The sequence below is a fragment of the Pristis pectinata genome, chromosome 14 (assembly GCF_009764475.1).
Source record: "Pristis pectinata isolate sPriPec2 chromosome 14, sPriPec2.1.pri, whole genome shotgun sequence".
NCBI lineage: Eukaryota > Metazoa > Chordata > Chondrichthyes > Rhinopristiformes > Pristidae > Pristis > Pristis pectinata.
The window spans coordinates 1,837,862-1,861,962 of NC_067418.1; the positions used below are offsets into that span (position 1 = coordinate 1,837,862).

Below are 24,101 nucleotides of genomic sequence, written 5' to 3' on the forward strand. Positions count from 1 at the left end.
ATAGAGAGAGATACAAAGATAGAGAGACACAATGAGAAATACAGAAAGAGAGAGATACAGAGAGAGAGATAGAGAGAGAGAGATACAGAGAGAGAGAGATGCAGAGAGAGAGATAGAGAGAGATACAGAGAGAGAGATAGAGGGAGAGAGAGATACAGAGAGAGAGATAGAGGGAGAGAGAGAGATACAGAGAGAGAGATGCAGAGAGAGAGATAGAGAGATACAGAGAGAGAGAGAGATAGAGAGAGATACAGAGAGAGAGATAGAGGGAGAGAGAGAGATACAGAGAGAGAGAGAGATGCAGAGAGAGAGATAGAGAGAGATACAGAGAGAGAGATAGAGGGAGAGAGAGATACAGAGAGAGAGATAGAGGGAGAGAGAGAGATACAGAGAGAGAGATGCAGAGAGAGAGATAGAGAGATACAGAGAGAGAGAGAGAGATAGAGAGAGATACAGAGAGAGAGATAGAGGGAGAGAGAGAGAGATACAGAGAGAGAGATAGAGAGATACAGAGAGAGAGAGAGAGATAGAGAGAGATACAGAGAGAGAGATAGAGGGAGAGAGAGAGAGATACAGAGAGAGAGAGATGCAGAGAGAGAGATAGAGAGGGATGCAGAGAGAGAGATGCAGAGAGGTATACACACAGAGTGAGAGGGACAGACAGATCAACAGGAAGACAGCAAGAGCTGTCCACAGATCCCAAGGCAGCAGTACAGCTGGCTAATGTGCAGAAGGAAAATGCATCTTAAACAGCTATTTTTATTGCATATTCATTGAGCGGTGTCTTGGCTTTACCAGCCAGGCAAGTATTTACATGTCAATGTACAATTGTATGAATTAGGAGCAGGACCGGGGCACCCAGTGCCACCTGCCTGCTTCACCATTCAAGATGTGACTGTAACTCGACCCCAGGTTCCCATCCTCCCACAGTAACCTTTCACACCCTCCCTTACCAATTATCTACCGAGCTCTTGTCTTAAAAAGAGTCAAGGACTCTGCTTCCACTGCTCTTGAAGAAAAGAGTCGAGTCGTACAGCACGGAAACAGGTCCTTCAGCCCAACCCTTCAATGCCGACAAGATTCCCAACTCAGTTAGTCCCATGTGCCCACATTTGGCCCATCTCCCTCGAAACCTTTCCTATCTATGGACCTGTCCAAGTGCCTTTTAAATGTTGTAATTTTACCTGTCTCCACCTCTTCCTCTGGCAGCTGGTTCCACATCCCCACCACCCTCTGGGTAAAAAAGTTGCCCCTCAAGTTCCTTCTAAACCTTTCCCCTCTCACCTTAAACCTCTGCCCTCTCTTTTTTATCCCATTCCCTGGGAAAAAGACTGTGCACATTCACTCTGTCTATGCCCCTCATGATTTTATACACCTCTATAAGGTCACCCCTCAGTCTCCTACACTCCAAGGAATAAAGACCCAGCCTGGCCAACCTCTCCCTATAACTCAGGCCCTTGAATCCTGGCAACATCCTCGTAAATCTTCTCTGTGCTCTTTCTAGCTTAATGGCGTCTTTTCTACAACAGGGTGACCGAAAGAGTTCCAAAGAGAGAAAGAGTTTCACCTCCTCTCTGTATCAAATGGGCAAACCCCTTATTTTGAAACAGTGACCTGCCCCCCCCCCCAGTTCTAGATACTTCCACAAGAGGAAACATCCTCTCCACACGCCCCCTGCCATCAGCTTATACAGTATGTTTCAGCTAAGTCCTCTCCCACTCTTCAGCAGATACCAGGCCAGTCTGTCCAACAACAAGGCGCCCATTCCGGGTATCGGTCTAGTCAACCTTCTCTAAAACGAGCTGACCCCAAACTCTCGTTGCCATTGACTTTGGTCTCAGCCTGAGCCAACATCTGGAAGTCAACAGACTTGTGCCCACCTCGCCCGAGGCTGCAGAGATCATCTCCCATACCAAACCCAACTTCTGATGACTGGTTGCATCATGGTCTGGGACGACAATTGGAATGCACAGGAACGCAAGAAGCTGCAGAGAGTGGCGGACTCTGCCCAATACATCACAGGCAAATCCCTCCCCACCATCGGTAGTATCTACAGGAGGCGCTGCCTCGAGAAGGCAACGTCCATCATCAAAGATCCCCACCACCCGGGCCGTGCCACCTTCTCACAGCTCCCATCGGGCAGGAGGTACAGAAGCCTGAAGTCCCACACCACCAGGTTCAGGAACAGCGACTTCCCTTCAACCATTCGGTTCTTGAACCGACCGGCACAACCCTGATCACTGCAGTTTAGCAACACGATGACCACTTTGATCACTTTGCACTAAAATGGGCTTTGTTTTCTTTGTTCTAATTGTGTTCTTTCTTGGAAAAACTGTGTATAAATTATGTTTAATTTGGTTTTCTTGTGAGTGCTGCTTATCCAATGCCATGTGCCTGTGATGCTGCTGCGAGTAAGTTTTTCATTGCACCTGTGCACACGTGGACTTGTGCATCTGACGATAAACTCGACTTTGCCTTTGATGCAAGTGGAGAATGAAAGGAAGCAGGAAATGGGCAGAGTGCGCGATAGTTACCCTGATACTCAGCTCCACGTTCTCGCCTCCGTACACCTCCATGCCCTCATCCAGCAATCCAATCTCTTCAAAGAACTGGCGGTCCACCACAAAGCAGCCAATTAGAGAAGGACTTCTACAAACCAATGATTGAAACATGGCAATAAATCAAGAGGAGATTTCTGCAATTACAGAAACCATCCTGACATTAGATGGATCCTGAGCACAACTTAATCCATAATTATTTCCAATGGTGCTCATGGGGTATCGTGGTTCAGTTACCAAGATTAATCCCTTGTCTATTAAACGGCCAGGGGAAGCAACAGCCAGGCTCTCAGTTGTTCTGATGTGTGTTACACTGAACACTGGGTCCAGTCATAAAAGATACAGCATGGAAACCAGGCTAATCGGCCCATCAATTCAGCACTGTCCCACCCAGTCCTGGTCATGGAGATATAAGAGCGGACTGAGCCCCCAGCCATCAGAAACATCTGGAGAGACCGCCAGCTGCACAGCTGGGAGGAGATGTGGGAAGTGATCAAGAGACAGGGAGAAGATGCAAATGATGTGGCAAAGAGGGCACTCTGTCTAATTAAACCATAAAGTTACAGCAAGGGTTCACGGGATTAAAATAAAGAGGGGGAACAGGAGAACACTTTCCACTGGGAGGGCTGTCAGGATTTAGGGCCCTTTTCTTGTGATGTGTCTGGGAGATGATCCCACTAATAATTTCAGAAGAAGCTGGGCAGGTGCTTGGGATGATGATGTCACAGGGATACAGAAAGGGCGTGCAGGACTGATGGGCTGAATGGACTCCTTGAGTGCTGTAGGTTTCTATGACTGCGGAATTCTAACATTCACATCACAGGAACAGGCCCTTTGGCCCATGATGTCTGTGCCGACCATGATGTCAAATTAAACCAATCCCACCTGCCTGAACACGGTCCACATCCCTCCACTCCCTGCCCGTTCATGGGTCTGTCTAAATGCTTCTTAAACGTTGCTGTCGTATCTGCCTCCACCTCCTCCCCTGGCAGCCCGTTCCAGGCACCCACCACTCTTTGTGTAAAAATCCTTACCACTCTCAACTCTTAACCCCACAAACTACCTCGTTATGCCCGTACACCTTATTGTCTGCCTGCACTGCACTTTCTCTGTAACTGTAACACTTTATTCTGCATTCTGTTATTGTTTTCCCTTGTACTACCTCACTGCACTGTCAAGTGAACTGATCTGTACGAATGGTATGCAAGACAAGTTTTTCACTGTACCTTGGTACGTGTGACAATAATAAACCAATTTACCAATTTAAAGTTATTCCCTCTACTATTTGACACTTCTACCCTGGGGAAAAGATACCAGCTGTCTACTCTATCTATGCCTCTCATAATTTTGTAAACCTCTATCAGGTCTCCCCTCAGCCTCTGCCGCTCCAGAGAAAACAACCCAAGTTTGTCTAACGTCTCCTTATAGCTCATGCCCTCTAATCCGGGCAGCATCCTGGTAAACCTTTTTCTGCATCTAAACCTTCCTTTCGATCTGATAGACCACTCAAGGTCTTTTTCCAGCCTGTCAGTCACAGATGCTTTCCCTGATAATTTGGGATAAATTACCTCTTCCCCTCCTGGTTCATTCCTCCCAGTGGGGAAGGCATCAACAGGGAGCCAGATATCAGTGAGCCTTTCGCTTGGGGTGTACAGGTGCAGGCTTTGACCAGCTTCGGTCCCCAGTCTCAGCAGCTCCTGGCAGGACAACACTCGTGGAGTGGTGCACTGTCCGAGGTAAGCGTCACAGTGGGATGGAAGGTCGGGCTCCTCGGTGGAGGTCAAAAGTGCCAGGGCACTGCAGTGATGAGCAGAGAGTCCTCCAGGTGTCACTATTAGTGGGAACTTGCTGTGCACACATTGAATTCCCTTATCTGCACCACAAAAATGTTTAAATGGGTGGAAGGGGATCGGGGGGACATCTGAGTGTGTACTAATGGGGGGGCGGGGGGGCAGCAAACCAGTGACACCCACCAAGCCCTGTCCCAGAGCAAGATCTTCACCACAGTGTTCCCAGAGCAGAGTCCATGGGGAGGAGAGCCAGATGTGAACAGTGGGAGGGGGATGGGAACCAGATGTGTGCAGTGGGGGGGTCCAGATGTGAGCAGTGGGAGGGGGAGGGGGAGGGGGACCAGATGTGAGCAGTGGGAGGGGGGAGGTGGTGACCAGATGTGAGCAATGGGAGGGGGTGAGATGGGGACCAGATGTGACCAGTGGGAGGGGATGGGGAGGTGATCTTTACCACTCACCTGATGGGGGCCGTTGTGTTTTCCAGAGCCCACCACTCTCTGGGTGGGCTGAGGTAACGGCACCACAGTTCCCAGTCAAATCCTTGGGCTGAGAGAGAATATTCCTGAACCTCAAAGTTGTCGTACTTGATGTTATCGAAGGATGGAGATATGATCCGCCTTCGATCTTCCTTTATCCGTGAGAGGATTGGCTCTGCCCTGGAATGGAGAGGACACACACTTAGTGCGACTAAGCTGGGGCGAATCTGGTCTCGAGTGCCCGAGGCAGCAGCTCCTCGCATGGACATGTAACTACAGGGGGGGTGTGAAAACCCCTCTGGTTCATCAATCTCCTTTAATGTCTAATCCTCTCTGGATTAGAGGGTATGTGTTATAGGAGAGGTTGGACAAACTTGGGATGTTTTCTCTGGAATGTTGGAGCCTGAGGGGAGACCTGATAGAAGATTATGAGAGGCAGAGATAGGGTAGACAGCTGGTACCTTTTTCCCAGAAACATCATAATTCTAGAGATAATACTAAGGTAGCTAGAGAGAATAGTTCTAGTTAATAGTAGAGGCCATGCCATTGAGGTAAGAGGGGATTCAAAGCAGATGTGCAGGGCAGGTTTTTACCCAGAGAGTGGAAGGTGCCCGGAATGGGCTGCCGGGGGTGGAAAAGATCGGACAAGGAAGTCATGTGACATACTTACTCTGCCACTCAGTAAGGGCACGTACCACCAGACTTAAGGACAGCTTCTACCCCACTGTGATAAGACTATTGAACGGTTCCCTTATACAATGAGATGGACTCTGACCTCACGATCTACCTTGTTGTGACCTTGCACCTTATTGCACTGCACTTTCTCTGTAGCTGTGACACTTTACTCTGTACTGTTATTGTTTTTACCTGTACTACCTCAATGTACTCTGTACTAACTCAATGTAACTGCACTGCGTAATGAATTGACCTGTACGATCGGTATGCAAGACAAGTTTTTCCCTGTACCTCGGTACAAGTGACAATAATAAATCAATACCAATACCAGTCTGGAGTGAGAGCTCATTGGAGAGATACAAGTGACTGTGGATTTCAGCAGTGTAAGATGGGACCTGGGAGACACAGATCAGGAGCAGCTGCTGGAGGGGCAAATAACATCTGATATGTGGGAGATGTTTACAAGTGAGACAGGAAGAGTTCAGAATCAGTGTGTCCCTGTAAGGGCAAGAGGGGAAAAAAAATGGTAAGATTAGGGAACCTTGGTTGACAAAGTAAATTGAAGGTATGGTCAGGGAGAAGAAGGAAGTGTTTGGCAGGTATAGGAAGATGGTACGTAACAAATCACTTACGGTTTACTGGGGACATCGACGGGGACCCTTCTCCAAGCACCTTCGCTCTGTCTGCCTTCTAGCCGGGATCTCCCAGCGGCCAGCCACTTTAATTCCACTTCCCATTCCTACACCCACCTGCCTGTCCACGGCCTCCTCCACTGCCAGGTTGAGGTGAAACAGACATCGGAGGAACAGCACCTCATGTCCCTGGGCAGTCTCCAACCTCACAGCATGAACAAACTTCTGGTAACCACTTCCCCTCTGTCCATTTTACCCCTTTTCTCTCTTCTCCTGATCCAACTCACTCCCATCACCCCCTCTCCCCCTCCCTCTCTATCTGCCCATCACCCACACACCCGTCCCACCGGCTCCCCTCCCCACCTCCCTCCCTTTATTCCACGCTCCACTGCCCTGTCCTATCAGACTCCATCATCTTCAACCCTTGGTCACTTCCACCCATCACCTGCCAGCTTCTGACATCACTCCCACTCTCCCCCCCCCCCCCCCCTCACCTGCCTATCACCCCCTCACCCGCATCCACCCCTCACCCAGATCCACCCCTCACCCGCATCCACCCCTCACCCGCATCCACCCCTCACCTCCCAGCTCTTGCCCCACTCCTTCCTCCACCTTTTTCTACTGACTATTCTCCACTCTTTCTTTCCAGTCGAGACGAAGGGCCTCGACCCGAAACATCGACTGTCCTCCACAGATGCTGCCCGACCCGCTGAGTTCCTCCAGCTCCTTGTGTGTTGCTGGGTCATTGGGGTTGTACAAGAAATATTAAGAAACAAATTAAGGCGGCAAGAAGGGGTCATGAATTGACCTTGGCGAGTAGGATTAAGGAGAATCCTAAAACCTTTTATAATATACTAGAAGCAAGAGATCGGCAAAGGAAGGCATCAGTAACCAGCTGGGAGGTCTAGCAAGGGGATACAAACAAGATCCTAAGTGAAAACTTCTCATCAGTATTCACCAGGTAGGGGGATGTGGAGGCTTGAGAGTTAAGGGAGAGTCACGTTGATATTCTGGAGCAGGTTTGTATCAGGAAGTGCTGGAGATATTGGAGCACATCAGGGTAGAGAAATCCCCAGGGTCTGACAGGATCTATCCCCGGATGCCAAGGGGAGGGGATTAAAACACAAAGTGCTGGAGGAACTCAGCGGGTCAGGCAGCATCCGTGGAGAGAGAAGGACAGTCAACGTTATAGGTTGAGACCCTGCATCTGGGTCCAGACAGTGCCCTAGTGCAGCATGTGTGTGTGTGTGTGTGTGTGTGTGTGTGTGTGTGTGTGTGTGTGTGTGTGTGTGTGTGTGTGTGTGTGTCTGTAGGAGAATGAGGGGTGACCCTATAGAAGTGTTTAAAATTATGAGAGGCATAGACAAGGTGGACGGTAACAGTCTTTTCCCCAGGGTAGGGGAGTCCAAAACTAGGGGGCATAGGTTTAGGGTGAGAGGGGAAAGATTTAAAAGGGACCTGAGGGGCAACTTTTTCACGCAGAAGGTGGTGAGTGTATGGAACGAGCTGCCAGAGGAAGTGGGTGAGGCAGGTACAACAGTGTCATTTAAGAAGCACTTGGATAGGTACATGGAGGGGCGGGGCTTGGAGGGATATGGGCCAAACACAGGAAATTGGGACTAGCTGGATGGGCACCGTGGGTGGGCATGGACTGCTTGGGCTGAAGGGCCTGTATCTGTGCTGTATTGCTCGATGCTTTACAGATGTTTTATTTCCTCTCTGCACCGATTCCTTGGAGGTTCTTCACACATTTCAAAAATCCTGGGAGGAAATAAAACATCTGTAAAGCACAAAGTGAAGAACAGATTGTAAAGCTTCTGCAGCTAGGTGACAGTAAATATGGGTCTCTCGCCAGCAAAGGCAGGAAAATTATAAGGGGAAGACAAAAATAGAAGAAAAAATAAATACATGCTTTTTGTCATCTGTCATCACACGAGAAGGCACAAAACTTCCTGGAATGAACGAGCAGCCCAGGATCTATTCAGAGTAAGAAACTGCAGTTCATGAGGTATTCACACAGTAAGGAATGGGATTAAAGCTCATTATATCCACAAGATATCCTGGGAATTCAGAAAGGAATGCAGAGAGTTGTGGACACGGACACCTCTGTCTATACCTCTCACTGCCTTGGTGAAGCAGCCAGCATAATCAAAGACCCCACCCACCCTGGGTCACTCTCCCTTCTGCCCCTCTCCCATCAGGCAGAAGATACAGGAGCCTGAGGGCACGTACCACCAGGCTTAAGGACAGCTTCTACCCCACTGTGATAAGACTATTGAATGGTTCCCTTATACGATGAGATGGACTCTGACCTCACCATCTACCTTGTTGTGACCTTGCACCTTATTGCAATGCACTTCCCTGTAGCTGTGACACTTTACTCTGTATTCTGTTATTGTTTTTACCTGTACTACCTCAATGCACTCTGTGCTAACCCAATGTAACTGCACCATGTAATGAGTTGACCTGTACGAATGGTATGCAAGACAAGTTTTTCACTGTACCTTGGTACAAGTGACAATAATAAACCGATACCAAGACCAAGATCTCCATAAATACACAAATTCTATTGGTTTGAACCTTCCGTAGATTACTGAGCGGTCCCCATGGATTGAAAGGTGTCAAATGCATCCCTGATACTCAAGAAAATAGAGAGAGGGAGAGAAGGAACTGTGCACCAGTTAGCCTGACAGGGACATGGGGGAAACTGCTGGAATCTTATGGACCTGGTGCCAGGGCACTCGGAATCAAAATGTGACTGGGAGGAATCAGAACGGACTTAAGAAAGGGAGCAATACACAACAAGTGCTGGAGGAACTCAGCAGGTCAGGCAGCATCTATGAAGGGAAATAAACAGTCAATGTTCGGGCCAAGACCCTTCATCAGGACTGGAAAGGAAGAGGGCAGAAGCCAGAACAAGATGGGGGGAGGGGGAGGTGGAGGGGGAGGAGCAAATGCAGGCAGGGGACAGGTGAGCTCAGGTGAGAGGGGGAGAAGATGTAATAAGGTGAGAGGTGGAAGAAGCAGAAAGGGAGATTGTATTTGACATCTGTTGGAGTACTGTGAGGCTGCATTAGGCAGGTAGATAGCAGCTCAATGCTGCAGGGGTTCGATAAGCTGCACCCAGGTAGAAGTTTTATACCAACATAAATTCAAAATGTGGGTTCTTGGGGTCGGGGTTATAAATAAACAGTTTCTAAGGATTAAGGAGTAGACAATAAATAGAGAGTGAGATTGAAAGGGTGTGTGTGTGTGTGTGTGTGTGTGTGTGTGTGTGTGTGTGTGTGTGAGATATATATTTGGAGGAGGGCTAAACCATCTGTCCCTTCAAACCTCGAGCGTTCATCGAGATCATGACTAAGCTACCTCACTATCTGCACCGACGTAATGAATTGACCTGTACGATTGGTATGCAAGACAAGTTTTTCACTGTACCTTGGAACAAGTGACAATAATAAACCAATACCAATACTAGCCTTTTCCTGAAGTAACCCTTGTCCCTTAATTCCCTTAACATCCAGAAACCTACTGATCTCTGAATGACCTTGGACTGAGCCTCCACAACCTCTGGGCTAGAGAATTCCAAAGGTTCACCTCCCTCTGGGTGAAGAAATGTCTCTTTATCTCTGTCCTGACGAGCCTTTCTTTTATTCCGAGACTAACCCTTGGTTCTAGACCCTCACCTGGGAGGAAGACCCTCCCTGTGTCGAGCCTTGTTAGAATTCCGCAAATATTAATGAGATATCCTATTCGAGAGAGTATAGGCCCAGACTACTCAGTCTCTCAATCATACAGTGAGCCCACCACGCCAGGGACCAGTCTAGTCTTCGCTGCACTCCTCTGTGGCAAGTACATCCTTTCTTAACAAAGAGACCCATACAAATTTCTACAGATGTACGGTGGAGAGCATTCTGACTGGTTGCATCACAGCCTGGTACGGAGGCTCCAATGCACAGGATCACAAGAGGCTGCAGAGGGTTGTAGACTCAGCCAGCTCCATCACGGGCACAACCCTCCCCGCCATTGAGGACATATTCAAGAGGCGCTGCCTCAAAAAGGCAGCATCAGTAAGGACCCTCACCACCTGGGACGCCCTCTTCTCGTTACTACCATCGGGGAGGAGGACAAGGAGCTTGAATACCCACTCTCAATGATTCAGGAACAGCTCCTTCCCCTCTTCCATCAGATTTCTGAACGGTCCATGAACCCATGAACACTACCTCGTTATTCCTTTTTTTTGCACTATTTTTGTAATTTATAGTAATTTTATGTCTTTGCACTGTACCGATGCTACAAAACAACACATTTCACGTCACATAAGTCGTTTAGTGTGGAAATCTCTGCATTACAGACAATGCCAATTCTTTGCAAAGGAAAATTAAATAATTATGGTGAAAGTGATTGTCAAATGACAATAAACCTGATTCTGGTGTTGACCTGTTTGACAGCATTCCTGCTTTGTTTCAGATTCCAGCAGTTTTATTTGTTTACCGTGAGTAAGCAGTTGCTGGAGAGATGGGAAGACAGGGCACCAGAGGAGGCTCGTCAACCCCTTCAGACTGCCCTGTACAATAAGGTTATGGCTGATCCTAAATCTGCCCCCCCCCCATTTCCTTATCCCCCACCTCCCCAATGTTCAAAAGCCCATTGACCTCTGCTCCTGCAGGACGGTATTGAAAAGATCTGCCACAATGAGTGAAGAAATTTCACCTCCTCTCCTTCCTGCTCTGTCCCCAGGGCTGTTCTCACCTCGGCTTGGCGCAATGGGCCAGCGATCAGAGGACTGAGGTTGAGGCCACACCAACTCCAGTCCCCTCACCAGCTTACTTTCTCTCCGAGGTCTCCCAGCAAGGCACAGAAACCGTGAACCGCTGTGAATGTTCTAAGGATCAAGGGTAAAGGGCCACTGCTGGGAACGGCTTTATTAGTAAATCCCTGAATCAAATGGTTGCTAGGCTGCTGTTGGAATGTGGAACGTGTATCTGGACAGAACAAAAGGGGGAAAATTGATTAGAAAGTTGTAACCATGGGTGAGGGGAGCAATGAAGACGACACTTCAAGGACTGTGCTAACCGATCCTCAGAAAGGGTCGTTTAGTGTGGAAATCTCTGCATTACAGACAATGCCAATTCTTTGCAAAGGAACATTACGGTGAAAGTGATTGTCAAATGAAGTGCAACAACAAAGGGTGGACGACAGTGGATTAGATTGGGTCGGGTATTACAGGGGGCAGGGAGGGAGGGGAGAGTGGGGTTAGACTGGGGTATTACAGGGGCAGGGAGGGAGGGGAGAGTGGGGTTAGACTGGGGTATTACAGGGGGCAGGGAGGGAGGGGAGGGTGGGGTTAGACTGGGGTATTACAGGGGGCAGGGAGTGGGGTTAGACTGGGGTATTACAGGGGGCAGGGAGTGGGGTTAGACTGGGGTATTACAGGGGCAGGGAGTGAGGGGAGTGGGGTTAGACTGGGGTATTACAGGGGCAGAGAGTGAGGGGAGAGTGGGGTTAGACTGGGCTATTACAGGGGCAGGGAGTGGGGTTAGACGGGTATTACAGGGGGCAGAGAGTGAGGCGAGAGTGGGGTTAGACTGGGGTATTACAGGGGGCAGGGAGTGGGGTTAGACTGGGGTATTACAGGGGCAGGGAGTGAGGGGAGAGTGGGGTTAGACTGGGGTATTACAGGGGCAGGGAGTGGGGTTAGACTGTGTGCATCACATGGGGTTAGATTGAGAGAACAGACGGGCTAATCTCTGCGTGTATAAAGTGATGGGGCAGTTTACACAAACCCACCCTCAGTGATTCAGGAACAGCTTCTTCACGGTCTTAACAGCACGGTAGTGTAGCGGTTAGCGTAACGCTACTACAGCGCCAGTGACCCAGGTTCAATCCCAGCCGCTGTCTGTAAGGAGTTTGTCTGTTCTCCCCGTGACTGCGTGGGTTTCCTCTGGGTGCTCCGGTTTCCTCCCACATTCCAAAGACGTACGGGTTAGGAAGTTGTGGACATGCTACGTTGGCGCCGGAAGCGTGGCGACTCTTGCGGGCTGCCCCCAGAACACTCTACACAAAAGATGCATTTCACTGTGTGTTTCGATGTACATGTGACTAATAAAGAGATCTATCTATCAGATTTCTGAGCAGTCTGTGAACACTACCTTGTTATTCATTTTTATTGCACTATTTACTTGTCATTTTTGTAATTTACAGTAATTTTACGCACTGTGCTGCTGCCACAGAACAGCATGTTTCACACATCTCAGTAAGTGATCGTAAACCTGATTCTGATCACACAGTCTCTGGAATATTTTCCCCTTGTCCATGATATTCCCGGTGCTTGTTCCCCCACGGACACAGCAGTGGTTCACCGAGTGGAGCGTTTCACCGGGTGGAGGGAGGGGTAAGGGGGGGGTGGGGGGAGTGACATTACCATTGATCACTGAACTCCACATGGGCATCGAACAGAGCGACGACAGGGGCCGTGGCCGCCCTCCAGCCACTGATCCGCGAGCGGATCAGCCCTTCCTGCCGGACGTGCCGGACCACTTTTATGAAGCCCGGACGGCGACCATTCACCTCCTCCACATACGGTCCCAAGTCCTGCCGTAGTTCATCTGCAAGTTGGGGAGATGGCTGCCGTTAGTAACATCCCACTGGGGGCTGACGGACACCAACAACAGCTTGCATTTGTGTAGCATGTTTAACACTGTAAAATGTCCCAAGGGGCTCGATGAAGCAAGAAAAAAATCTCGAGATACAAGGGACTGCAGGTGCTGAAATCTGGAGCACGGAGTCATCAGCGCGGAAACAGGCCCTTCGGCTCAACTGGTCCATGCTGACCAAGATTCCCATCTAAACCAGTCCCATTTGCCTGTGTTTGGCCCATATCCCTCTAAACCTTTCCTATCCATGGACCTGTCCAAGTTCCTTTTAAATGTTGTTAATGTACCTGCCTCAACACACGCCTGATCTCAGCGGGTCGGGCAGCATCTGTGGAGGGAAATGGACAGTCCACATTTCGGGTCAAGACCCTGCGTCTGGACTTGAGAAAAAATCTCCACAGATGAAAACATCAGGGCAGGGAGGGGATGTTTAGGGACATCATTTCAGAGCTTGGGACCAGGCCATTGAAAGGCCCTGGGGACTTACCCACCTTGACTCCTGACCTCTGGCACTGTCTGTGTGGAGTAAAATCAGGCCAATGGGGAGGCTGGAACTGGGGGAAGGCAGGGATCTCAAAGGGCTGAAGGGCTGGAAGGGGTTACAGAGTCTATTCCAGTTCTCAACCCAATCAGCCCCACTGCCCACTTACCTCACTATTTTTCCTCACATGCCCATAAACACCTCCCACCGACTCTCCCGTCGCCCTTAACAACAGCCAACCCACCCACCGACCCACGCAGCTTTGGGATGTGGGAGGGAAGCCGAAGCACCCGGGGAAACCCACGCGGTCATGAGGAGAATGCACAAACTCCACACAGACAGCGCTGGAGGTCAGGAGTCAAGGTGGGTAAGTCCCCAGGGCCCTGATGGCATAAATCTGACGTTACTGAAAGAGGCAAGAGAGGAGATTGCTGGGGCAAGTTATAAGATTATGAAAGGTAGAGATAGGGTAGAGATGGTACACCAGGTAAAGACGGCAGATCTCTTCCCGAGAGGCATTAGTGACCCAGGTGGGACTTTACAACGATCTCTGTGGAGGCAGAGGGATGGTATTGGTATTGGTTTATTATTGTCACTTGTACCGAGGTACAGTGAAAAACTTGTCTTGCACACCAATCGTACAGGTCAATTCATTACACAGTGCAGTTACATTGAGGCAGTACAGAGTGCATTGATGCAGTACAGGTAAAAACAGTAACAGTACAGAGTAAAGTGTCACAGCTACAGAGAAAGTGCAGTGCAATAAAGTGCAAGGTCACAACAAGGTAGATTGTGAGGTCAGAGTCCATTTCATTGTATAAGGGAACCATTCAATAGTCTTATCACAGTGGGGTAGAAGCTGTCCTTAAGTCTGGTGGGACGTGCCCTCAGGCTCCTGTATCTTCTACCCGATGGAAGAGGAGAGAAGAGAGAATGTCCCAGGTGGGTGGGGTCTTTGATTATGCTGGCTGCTTCACCAAGACAACAAGAGTCCAAGGTGGGGAGGCTGGTGTCCGTGACGAGCTGGGCTGTGTCCACAACTCTCTGCAGCTTCTTGCAGTCCTGGGCAGAGCAGTTGCCGTCCCAAGCCATGATACATCCAGATAGGATGCTTTCTATGGTGCACTGGTAAAAGTTGGCGAGAGTCAAAGGTTGAGGTTTCAGGTTGAGAACCTGCATCAGGACAGAAAGCGCAGAGGGGAGATGGCCAGAATATCAGAGTGGGAGGGAGGGAGGGGTGAGGCAGGGGCCGGTAGGTGATAGGTGGAACCAGATTGGGGGTGGGATGGCGGGGGGTTGATGAGAGCTGAGTGGGGGAGGGGATAGGAAAGGTGAACCCAAGGGGGAAGGGACTCGGGTAGACGGGCAGGTGGAGCCAGGGGAAAGTAATGTCTTGGTAACAAGGGTTGGGGGGGATAGAAAAGCTGGGCTCAGGGAGAGAGACGCTGGGTGGAGTGGTGGGAGCTCGAATGGAACAGAGAGGGAGGGTTGGCTGAGACTGGAAAATTCAACGTTCAGTCCTTGTTACCCAGACATCACCCTCCCCCATCTGCCCATAACCCACATACCCACCTACCTGGGCTTCTCGGCTCACCCTCCCCTCCCCAGTTCCATATTCCAGTCATTTTCTCTCCCTCCCCTCTCCAATCTGGTTGCACCTATCACCCACCTCACCTCTCTCCCTCCCACTGATACACCACTATCTCCCCTCCACCCTCTCAGTCCTGATGAAGGGTCTCGACCAGAAAACCTCGACCATCCCTCTCCCTCCCTGGGTTCCTCCAGCACTGTGGTTATTGCCCCAGAGTCTTGAGCGTGTCTTTTACTACAGTCCGTTAGTTTCCGGCTTTGTCCAATGACTTGAATTTCAATTCCCCACCGGGGATCTGGACTCCAGTCTCTGGATCACTGGTCAGTGGTCTAGACCTCGGCAGCCGCAGAACTAAACCACCCTTAGTGATTTGGGAGCATGGGTTCAAATCCCTCCTGGTGTCTCGGGATATCAGTTACTAAATCAGGAATGCAATCCAGTATCTGTGATGGGGAGGGGCTGGCGGGGGGGGGGGGTGGGGGGCTGGTGGTGAGGGAGGGGTGAGGAGGGGGGCTGGTGATTGGGGAGGGGTGAGGAGGGAGGGGTGGTGGTGAGGGAGGGTGTTGAAGAGGAGGGGTAGGTGTTGGGGAGGTGCTGAGGGAGGGGTGAGGAGGGGGGCTGGGTGAGGGATGGGTGAGGAGGGAGGGGTGGTGGTGAGGGAGGGGTGAGGAGGGAGGGGTGAGGAGGGGGGCTGGTGGTGAGGGAGGGGTGAGGAGGGAGGGCTGCTGGAGGGGAGGGTGTTGAAGAGGAGGGGTGGGTGATGGGGAGGTGCTGAGGGAGGGGGTGAGGAGAGAGGGGTGGGGGCTTTGATGTAGTATTTAGTTGGGTCGGGGAGTCGAGGGTTCAGTCCCACCCCACAGGGACAGAACAGGCTGTCGGGCTGAATAGCCTTGTACTGTCCCACTATTCCCAGGGAAAGTGCTGGGATTTTCTGGAGCTAAACTCCGAGCCTGCTGAGTCCCTGTAGATCCATTAATGTTACCATGGTGATGCTCTGGCATTTGCTCTCCACTGTCTCTCTGTGGGGTTGGGGGGGGGGAGGTTGACTGCAGACGGTCTCAGGGTGGGGGGTGGGGACAGGCTGGGTGAGGGTCTCAGGGTGTGTGGGACCCCGGACACCATCCTCAGTCCCAGCAGCGGCTGCTATCACAAGGCAACTCGGCCACAGTGCCTCCAGAATGTTCCAGTGTGTACGGAGAACCGGATCTGGCCGATGCAGCGGGAGAGGACGTCTGCTCCGAGCGGAGGTCACGGCCACAGACTGGAAACCCTTCAACGTGATTACCCCGGCACTGCTCACACCCTGGTGTCGCACTCAGTCACCGCGCACAGGTGCTCTGGCTGTCTGTACACCAAGGGCAAAGGCGTAACACACACCCACACACACCCACACACACCCACTCACACACACACACACCCACTCACACACACACACACACACACACAGAAACACACACACAGACACACACTCACATAAACAGACTGACAGACACATACACACAGACACACACTAAAACACAAACAGATCAGACAGACAGACAGACACACACACACACAGGCACACACACACCAGAACACAAACAGGTACACACACACACACACACACACACACACACACACACTCAAACACACCAAAATACAAACAGACACACACACAAACAGATCACACGTACAAACACACAGACACACATTCATATACACACACACACACACACACTCACACACCAGAACACAGATACACACACACACACATGCACACACTCAAACACACCAAAATACAAACAGACACACACACAAACACACACAAACAGATCACACGTACAAACACACAGACACACATTCATATACACACACACACACTCACACTCACACACACACTCACACACACATACACACACACTCATACACACACACCTGAACACACACAGCACACAATCACACATTTAAGTTCATTGCTGTCACGGGCCGGCATAAACAGGGAACAAGTGCCATGACCATCAGTGTCTGCAGCGGTAGCACGGTACGTTATGTGGACAAAGCACTAACTGCAGAAGAATAGGGTCAGACGGCAGGGAAACAGGCCCTTTGGCCCACCGAGTCCGTGCCGACCATCAACCACTCATTTACACTGATCCCATTTTATTCTCCCCACATTCCCATCCACGGCCCCCAGTTCCACCCCTCACCCACACTGGGGTAATATTTACACCCGTGACTCTTCTGGTGCCCTTTGCCATTTTAACCGTTTCCACTCCTCTGGTCACATGGATGTTCGGTCCCTCTACACCTCCATCCTACATTCACGTGGTCCATCCCGGACTCCCCTTCTGGATCTCCTCGCCACCATCAGAGGTAGACGAGCCACGAACACCTTCTCCTAGCCCACAGACTCCCACGACTTCACATCCCCTCACCCAGCCCTTCCTTTCTCCACAGTTTCTTCTGTCCGTGCCGTGTTAGTGCCAACGATGAGGCTTCCGCCCTGCTGCCTCTGAAATGTCTTCCAGAAACGTAGCTTCCCCTCTGCCGCAGTGGGTGGAGCTCTCAACCAGAATTCTTCAATCCTTCACGATTTCTGTCCACTCCAACATGACCCCACCACCAGTCACATCTTCCCCTCTCCTCCCCTTTCTGTATTTCACAGTTCTGCTCACTTTGTGACTCCCTCATTTGCTCTTCTGTCCCCACCCACCACAGCTGGGGAGCTGCAACACCCGTCCACTTACCTCTTCCCTTCCCACCATCCAGGGACCCAAACAGTCCTTCCAGGTGGAGCAGTGATTCACTTGCACCTCTTCCAATCCAGTGTACTGCATTCAGTGTACACAATGTGGCCTCCTCTACACTGGAGGGACCAAACACCAACTGAGGGATCGCTTTGTAAAGAACCTGCTCTCAGTCCACACTTCTCGCTGCCTCGGTAAAGCAGCCAACATAATCAAAGACCCCACCCACCCCGGACATTCTCTCTTCTCCCCTCTCCCATCGGGCAGAAGATACAAAAGCCTGAAAGCACGTACCACCAGGCTCAAGGACAGCTTCTATCCCGCTGGTATAAGACTATTGAGTGGTCCCCTAGTACGGTAAGATGGACTCTTGACCTCACAATCTGCCTCTTTATGGCCTTGCACCTTATTGTCTGCCTGCACTGCACTTTCTCTGTAACTGTTACACTTTATTCTGCATTCTTCACCCTGCTCTCCAATTCACTTGGACCATCTCTGACACCTCTCTCTCCTTCCTGGATCTTTCCATCTCCATCTCAGTAGATTCCTTAACCGCCAACATCTTCTACAAACCCACTGACGCCCACAGCTGCCTCGATTACAGCTCCTCCCACCCTGTCTCTTGCAAGGACGCCATCCCTTTCTCTCAATTTCTCCACCTCCGCCACATCTACTCCCATGACGAGGCTTTCCACTCCAGGACATCTGAGACGTCCAACTTCTTCTCTAACTAGGGCTTCCCCCCTGACTGTGGTCGAGAGAGCTCGCACCCCTATCTCTGCCATTTCCCGCACCTCCGTTCTCACCCCCACCCCTCCCAGACCCAACAGGGGTAGGGTCCCCCTGTTCCTCACATTTCATCCCACCAACCTACGCATCCAACACATCATTCTCCGCCACTTCCGCCGCCTCCAACGGGACCCCACCACCAAGCATACCTTCCCCTCCCCACCTTTTTCTGCCTTCTCACACATGACCCTTCTCATCCCTCCCACAACCTATGTGTCCCACTGCCATCTGGCAAGCGGTACCGGAGCATCTGGGCCAGAACGACTAGACTGTACAACAGTATTTTCCCCCAGGCTGTCAGGCTCCTGAATACCCTGGAGACAGTTTCAGACAAATGCCGCGTCAAAAGCCCTGGTTTGCACAACGGCGTATAAGAACTTTGGCCGCTGCTGAACATGTTTATACAATTAGTGCAACACACTGAGTTCTGTATTTTCTTCATCCAACTCGGTTTTGCACTAACCCTGCACTAATTTTGTATTCTGTATACACCATTTTTTGCACTATTTGTGCTTGCAGAATGTTTCTGTCTGCGTTTATTGTATGTCCTCTGTTCTATGTCTGTCCTCCGTTGTGTGACTCTGGGGGAAAACACATTTCATTCCTCTATGTGTTTTACAGCATGTGGGTGAACGACAATAACGTATAACTTGAACTTGAACTTTCGCAGCGACCGCTCTCTCCGCGACTCCCTCATTTGCTCCTCACCCCCACCCATCCCGCTCCCACCCAGGAAATTTCCACTGCCCCCGCCATAGGTGCAACACCTGCCCCTACGTCACCTCCATCCAGGGACCCAAACAGTCCTTTCAGGTGAGACAGAGATTCACCTGCACCTCCCTTAATATCATCCACTGCATTCGGTGCTCCAAGTGTGGCCTCCTCTACATTGGGGAGACCAAACGCAGACTAGGTGACCGTTTCGCAGAACATCTGCGCTCTGTCCGTAACCGCGACCTGCATCTCCCTGTTGCCAGTCACTTCAACTCCCCCTCCCACACTGTCACTGATGTGTCAGTCCTCGGCCTCCCCCACTGCCGGGAGAATTCCAAGCGCAAACTGCAGGAACAGCTCCTCATTGTCCATCTTGGGACCTTGCAGCCTAACGGCATGAACATTGAATTCTCCCACTTTAGGTAATCCTCACCCCCCCCTTCCCCTCAGAAACCACCCCACCCCCCCCACCCCCACCCCCACCAGGCTTCTTCTCTTCTTCCCTCTCCCAGCCTCTCTCTGGTTTTTTCTACCCCTTTTTTTCTTTTTACCCCCTCTCTCCTTACCTTTGACCCATCCCCCGGTGGATCTGCTCTCCCCTCCTCCCCCACACCTGCCCATCACTATCTCTTACCTGCATCTACCTATCCCCACCCTGTGCCCACCCCACCTCCCCTCTTCTGTCCACCTATCACTGCTCTGCTTTTCCCTCCTATATATCGGGCTTCCCCTTTTCCTATCTTCAGTCCTGAAGAAGGGTCCTGACCAGAAACGTTGACCGCCTGCTTTTCTCCACGGATGCTGCCTGTCCTGCTGAGTTCCTCCAGCATCATCGTGTTTTACATCTAGATTCCAGCATCTGCAGTCCTTTGTTCCTCTAGCATTCTGTTATTGTTTTACCCTGTACTACCTCAATGCACTGTGTAATGAATTGACCTGTATGATCAGTATACAAGTTTGTCACTGAACCTCAGTACAAGTGACAATAATAAACCAATTCCAATTCAGTCCACAAGGGTGATGCTGAGATTCCTGTTGTGTGTCACTTTAGTTCTCAATCCCACTCCCATTCTGACCCATCTGTCTGTGGTCTCCTCCACTGCCACAGTGAAACCCAATGTAAACTGAGGAACAACATCTTATGTTCCGTATGGGCACTTCGCAACTTACTGGAACAAACATTGAAGTCTCCAACTTCAGGTAAACTGCTCGTTTCTCACCTCATTTCCATAAAATGCCTCACTGATGCTCAGTACTCATGCTCTTTACCTGATCTGTCCGAACCAATCCCCACACAGTCTGTTCTCCTACACCTCAGTCTAGCAGTTAGCATGACGCTATTACAGTGCTAATATACACGCTAGTGATCTTCCCGTGTCTGCGTGGGTTTCCTCCGGGTGCTCCGGTTTCCTCCCACATTCCAAAAAGACGTACGGGTTAGGAAGTTGTGGGCATGCTATGTTGACACCGGAAGTGTGGCGACAGGTCTGCTCCCAGAACACTCTACGCAAAAGATGCAATTCACTGTGTGTTTTGATGTACATGTGACTAATTTTATCACCCGTCCCCCGCAGCCCTGCTTTGCAAACTGTAACCCCTCCACTCCTCCCCAGTTCTGAGGAAGTGCTGCAGACTGTAAGTGCTGACAGGTTTCTCTTTCCACAGATTCTGCTTGACTGAGTTGTTCTAGCATGTCTCATTTTCTTTCTGTAATTGGTCCAAGGTTAGCAATGGAACTCAGTGCCCAGCCACAGGTGCTGCTGCTGTTATCCACCACCGGTTTTACTAGGAAATGCCTCTGGTGCAGTCCAGTGAAGTACACCTCACGGAGGCAGATGGTTATTGAACAATCTAACCAAACCGTTCCATAACAAAGAAAGAAAAATCCCTTGAATAATTGAATAACATTTACAGCACACCACATGCACACACCCTTGTGCACACACAAGAACATACATGTACATACACACACTCACACAAAGCACACACATGTACTCAGTCATGCACAGATACAGAGGCAGGCAGGTTGGTTCGACAGAGTGTTCCTGGCCTCATAAAGCAGAGGACCCTGTGGTGCCCTGCACCAGGCAGATCTGCTAGTGACTGATGCAGTGCTCCAAAGGCAATAATTCACTCTGGAAAATTAGACGAGGAGACTTCGACACTGAGTCAGAGGGCAGTGGATGGGTTTGCAGGGAGGAGTACATGGATGGATCTCTGCACAGGAAACACGGCTAGTTGGATTTAATGTGCTTTTGCTGTGCACAAAATGTTGATGCTACCGCCAAGAGAGCGCACCAATCCCTCTACTTCCTCAGAAGGCTGAGGAAATTTGGCATGTCCCCTTTGACTCTCACCAATTTTTACAGATGCACCATGGAAAGCATCCTATCTGGATGCTTCACAGCTTGGTACGGCAACTGCTCTGCCCGGGACCGCAAGAAACTGCAGAGAATTGTGGACACAGCCCAGCACATCACGGAAACCAGTCTCCCCTCCATTGACTCTGTCTACACTTCCCACTGCCTCGGTAAAGCAGCCGACATAATCAAAGACCCCCTCCCACCCTGGACATTCTCTCTTCACCCCTCTCCTGTCAGGCAGATGATGCAAAAGCCTGAAAGCACGTACCACCAAGCTCAAGGACAAATTCTATCCCGATGTTATTAAACACTTGAAAGGAGCTCTCATATGCTAAAAGGTGAGCTCTTGATCTTCCAATCTACCTGGTTATGGCCCTGGCACCTTATTGTCTGCCTGCACAGCACTTTCTCTGTAACTACAACACTATACTCTGCATTCTGTTTGCTTTTGTACTACCTCGATGAACTGATGTACGGAATGATCTGGCTGAGTGGCTCGCACACAAAGTTTTTCACTGTATCTCGGTACAGGCGACAATAACAAACCAATACCCAATGTTATGTAGTTAGGAGCCCCGGAACATCCCAGAGACAAGCCAACGTGCTCACCATTGTTGCTGTTGTCGTCGACCAGCACGATCTCCTTGAGCAGGTGGGCTGGTGTTTTGGACATCACCGAGTGCATGGACCGTAGAATCACCGAGGAGGCTTCATTCACGAAGATGAAGACCACGCTGATCTGGGGGAGGTTGGCCGGGTAGCTGAGGTTCCTGCACCTGGACCGAGACAATCAGAGGCAGCAACATGGCTTCACAGCTTCTCCTGTCCCCTGGAGAGGAGTCTGCCCCAGTTCTCACACCCAGAGCACAGAGGGAGCCACACTCCCCGTACTCCAACCTCAGGAGACACACACTAAACGAATGGTACAGTTCTGGAGAGGTTGTAAGATCAGGGAGAGCCCAGCGATACAGCACAGAAACAGGCCCTTCGGCCCACTCAGCCCATGCTGACCTGTAAACGTCCATCTACACTGACCCCATTTACTATCACTCAGTCCGCAGACTTCCCTGCCTTGATGATTCAAGTGCTCATCTAGACACAATGAGAGTGTCCTCGTGGTACATCATGGAAACAGGCCCTTCAGCCCACTGTGCTGACCATCAGCAACACTAATCCTACACCAATCCCATTTTATTCTCCCACATTCCCATCAACTCTCCCCAGATTCTACCCCTTACCTACACACTAGGGGCAATTTATGGAGGCCAATTAACCTACTGAGCCACGCATTTTTGGGATGTGGGAGGAAACTGGAGCACCCGGGGGAAACCCACGCAGTTACTGGGAGAACGTGCAAACTTCACACAGACAGCGCCAGAGGTCAGGATCGAACCCGCTGCGCCATCTAAAGATGGCAGGTCTAGGCAATAAAGCTGCGTGAAGAACATGAATTGCACAGTGGCAGAGTGTGGCAAAGCAAGGAGGTCCTGCCAACCCTCTCCAAGTCACCAGTTCGCTCACTGCTGGAATACTGGCTTCTGCTGGCATCCTATCGATAAGGATATACACATCCTAAATACATCCAAGGATACACATCCTATCGAAACGACAGGCAGGTGGGCAGAGGGGGTGGGGTGGCTCTGTTGGTAAAAAATGAAACCAAATCCTTAGCAAGAAGTGACATAGGATCAGGAGATGTAGAATCCTTGTGGGTAGTTATGAATCTGCAGGGAAAAAAAGACCCTGATGGGAATTATATACAGATGGACTACACCCCAGAGTTCTGAAAGAGGTAGCTGCAGAGATTGTAGAGGCAGTAGTAGTGATCATTCAAGAATCGTTAGATTCAGGAATGGCTCCAGGGGACTGGAAAATCGCAAGTGTCACTTCACTTATAGGCCGGTTAGCCTGAGCAGTGGTTGGTAAGATGTTAGAATCCATTATTAAGGACGAAGTTTCAGGGTACTTGGAAGCTCATGATAAGATAGGCCAAGGTCAGCATGGTTTCCTATAGGGGAGATCTTGCCTGACAAATCTGTTGGAATTCTTTGAGGAAGTAACAGGCAGGATAGACAAAGGAGAGTCAGTGGATGCTGTTTACTTTGATTTTCAGAAGGCCTTTGACAAAGTGCCGCACATGAGGCTGCTAAACGAGGTAGAAGCCCATGGTATTACAGGAAAGGTACCAGCATGGATAGAAGATTGGCTGACTGGCAGAAGGCACAGTGTGGGAATAAAGGGGGCCTCTTCTGGTTGGCTGCCGGTGACTAGTGGTGTTCCCCAGGGGTCGGTGTTAGGTCCGCTACTTTTCACGTTATATGTTAATGATCTGGATGATGGAATTAATGGCTTTATGGCCAAGTTTGTGGATGATACAGAGATAGGTGGAGGGACAGGTAGTGTTGAGGAAGCAGGGAGTCTGCAGAAGGACTTGGACAGGTTGGGAGAATGGGCAAAGAAGTGGCAGATGGAACACAGCGCAGGGAAGTGTACGGTCATACACTTTGGTAGAAGGAATAAAGGCGTAGACTATTTTCTAAATGGGGAGAGAATTCAGAAATCAGAGGCGCAAAGGGACTTGCGAGTCCTAGTGCAGGATTCCCTAAAGGTTAACTTGCAGGTTGAGTTGGTGGTAAGGAAGGCAAATGCAATG

At 50.4% G+C, this 24,101-nt stretch overlaps 1 protein-coding gene across 1 annotated transcript in view; it reads right to left on the minus strand.

The window, feature by feature from the left end:
• The window catches only part of LOC127577593 (polypeptide N-acetylgalactosaminyltransferase 18-like), an 88,210-nt gene that overhangs the window by 22,340 nt on the left and 41,769 nt on the right, over positions 1–24,101 (minus strand). The window contains exons 3-6 of the mRNA XM_052028853.1: positions 22,058–22,224; positions 12,553–12,736; positions 4,807–5,004; positions 2,535–2,649 (exon numbers count right to left, since the gene is read on the minus strand). Of these exons, the coding sequence (XP_051884813.1) occupies positions 2,535–2,649; positions 4,807–5,004; positions 12,553–12,736; positions 22,058–22,224 (664 nt within the window). The remainder of the gene's footprint in view (positions 1–2,534; positions 2,650–4,806; positions 5,005–12,552; positions 12,737–22,057; positions 22,225–24,101) is intronic.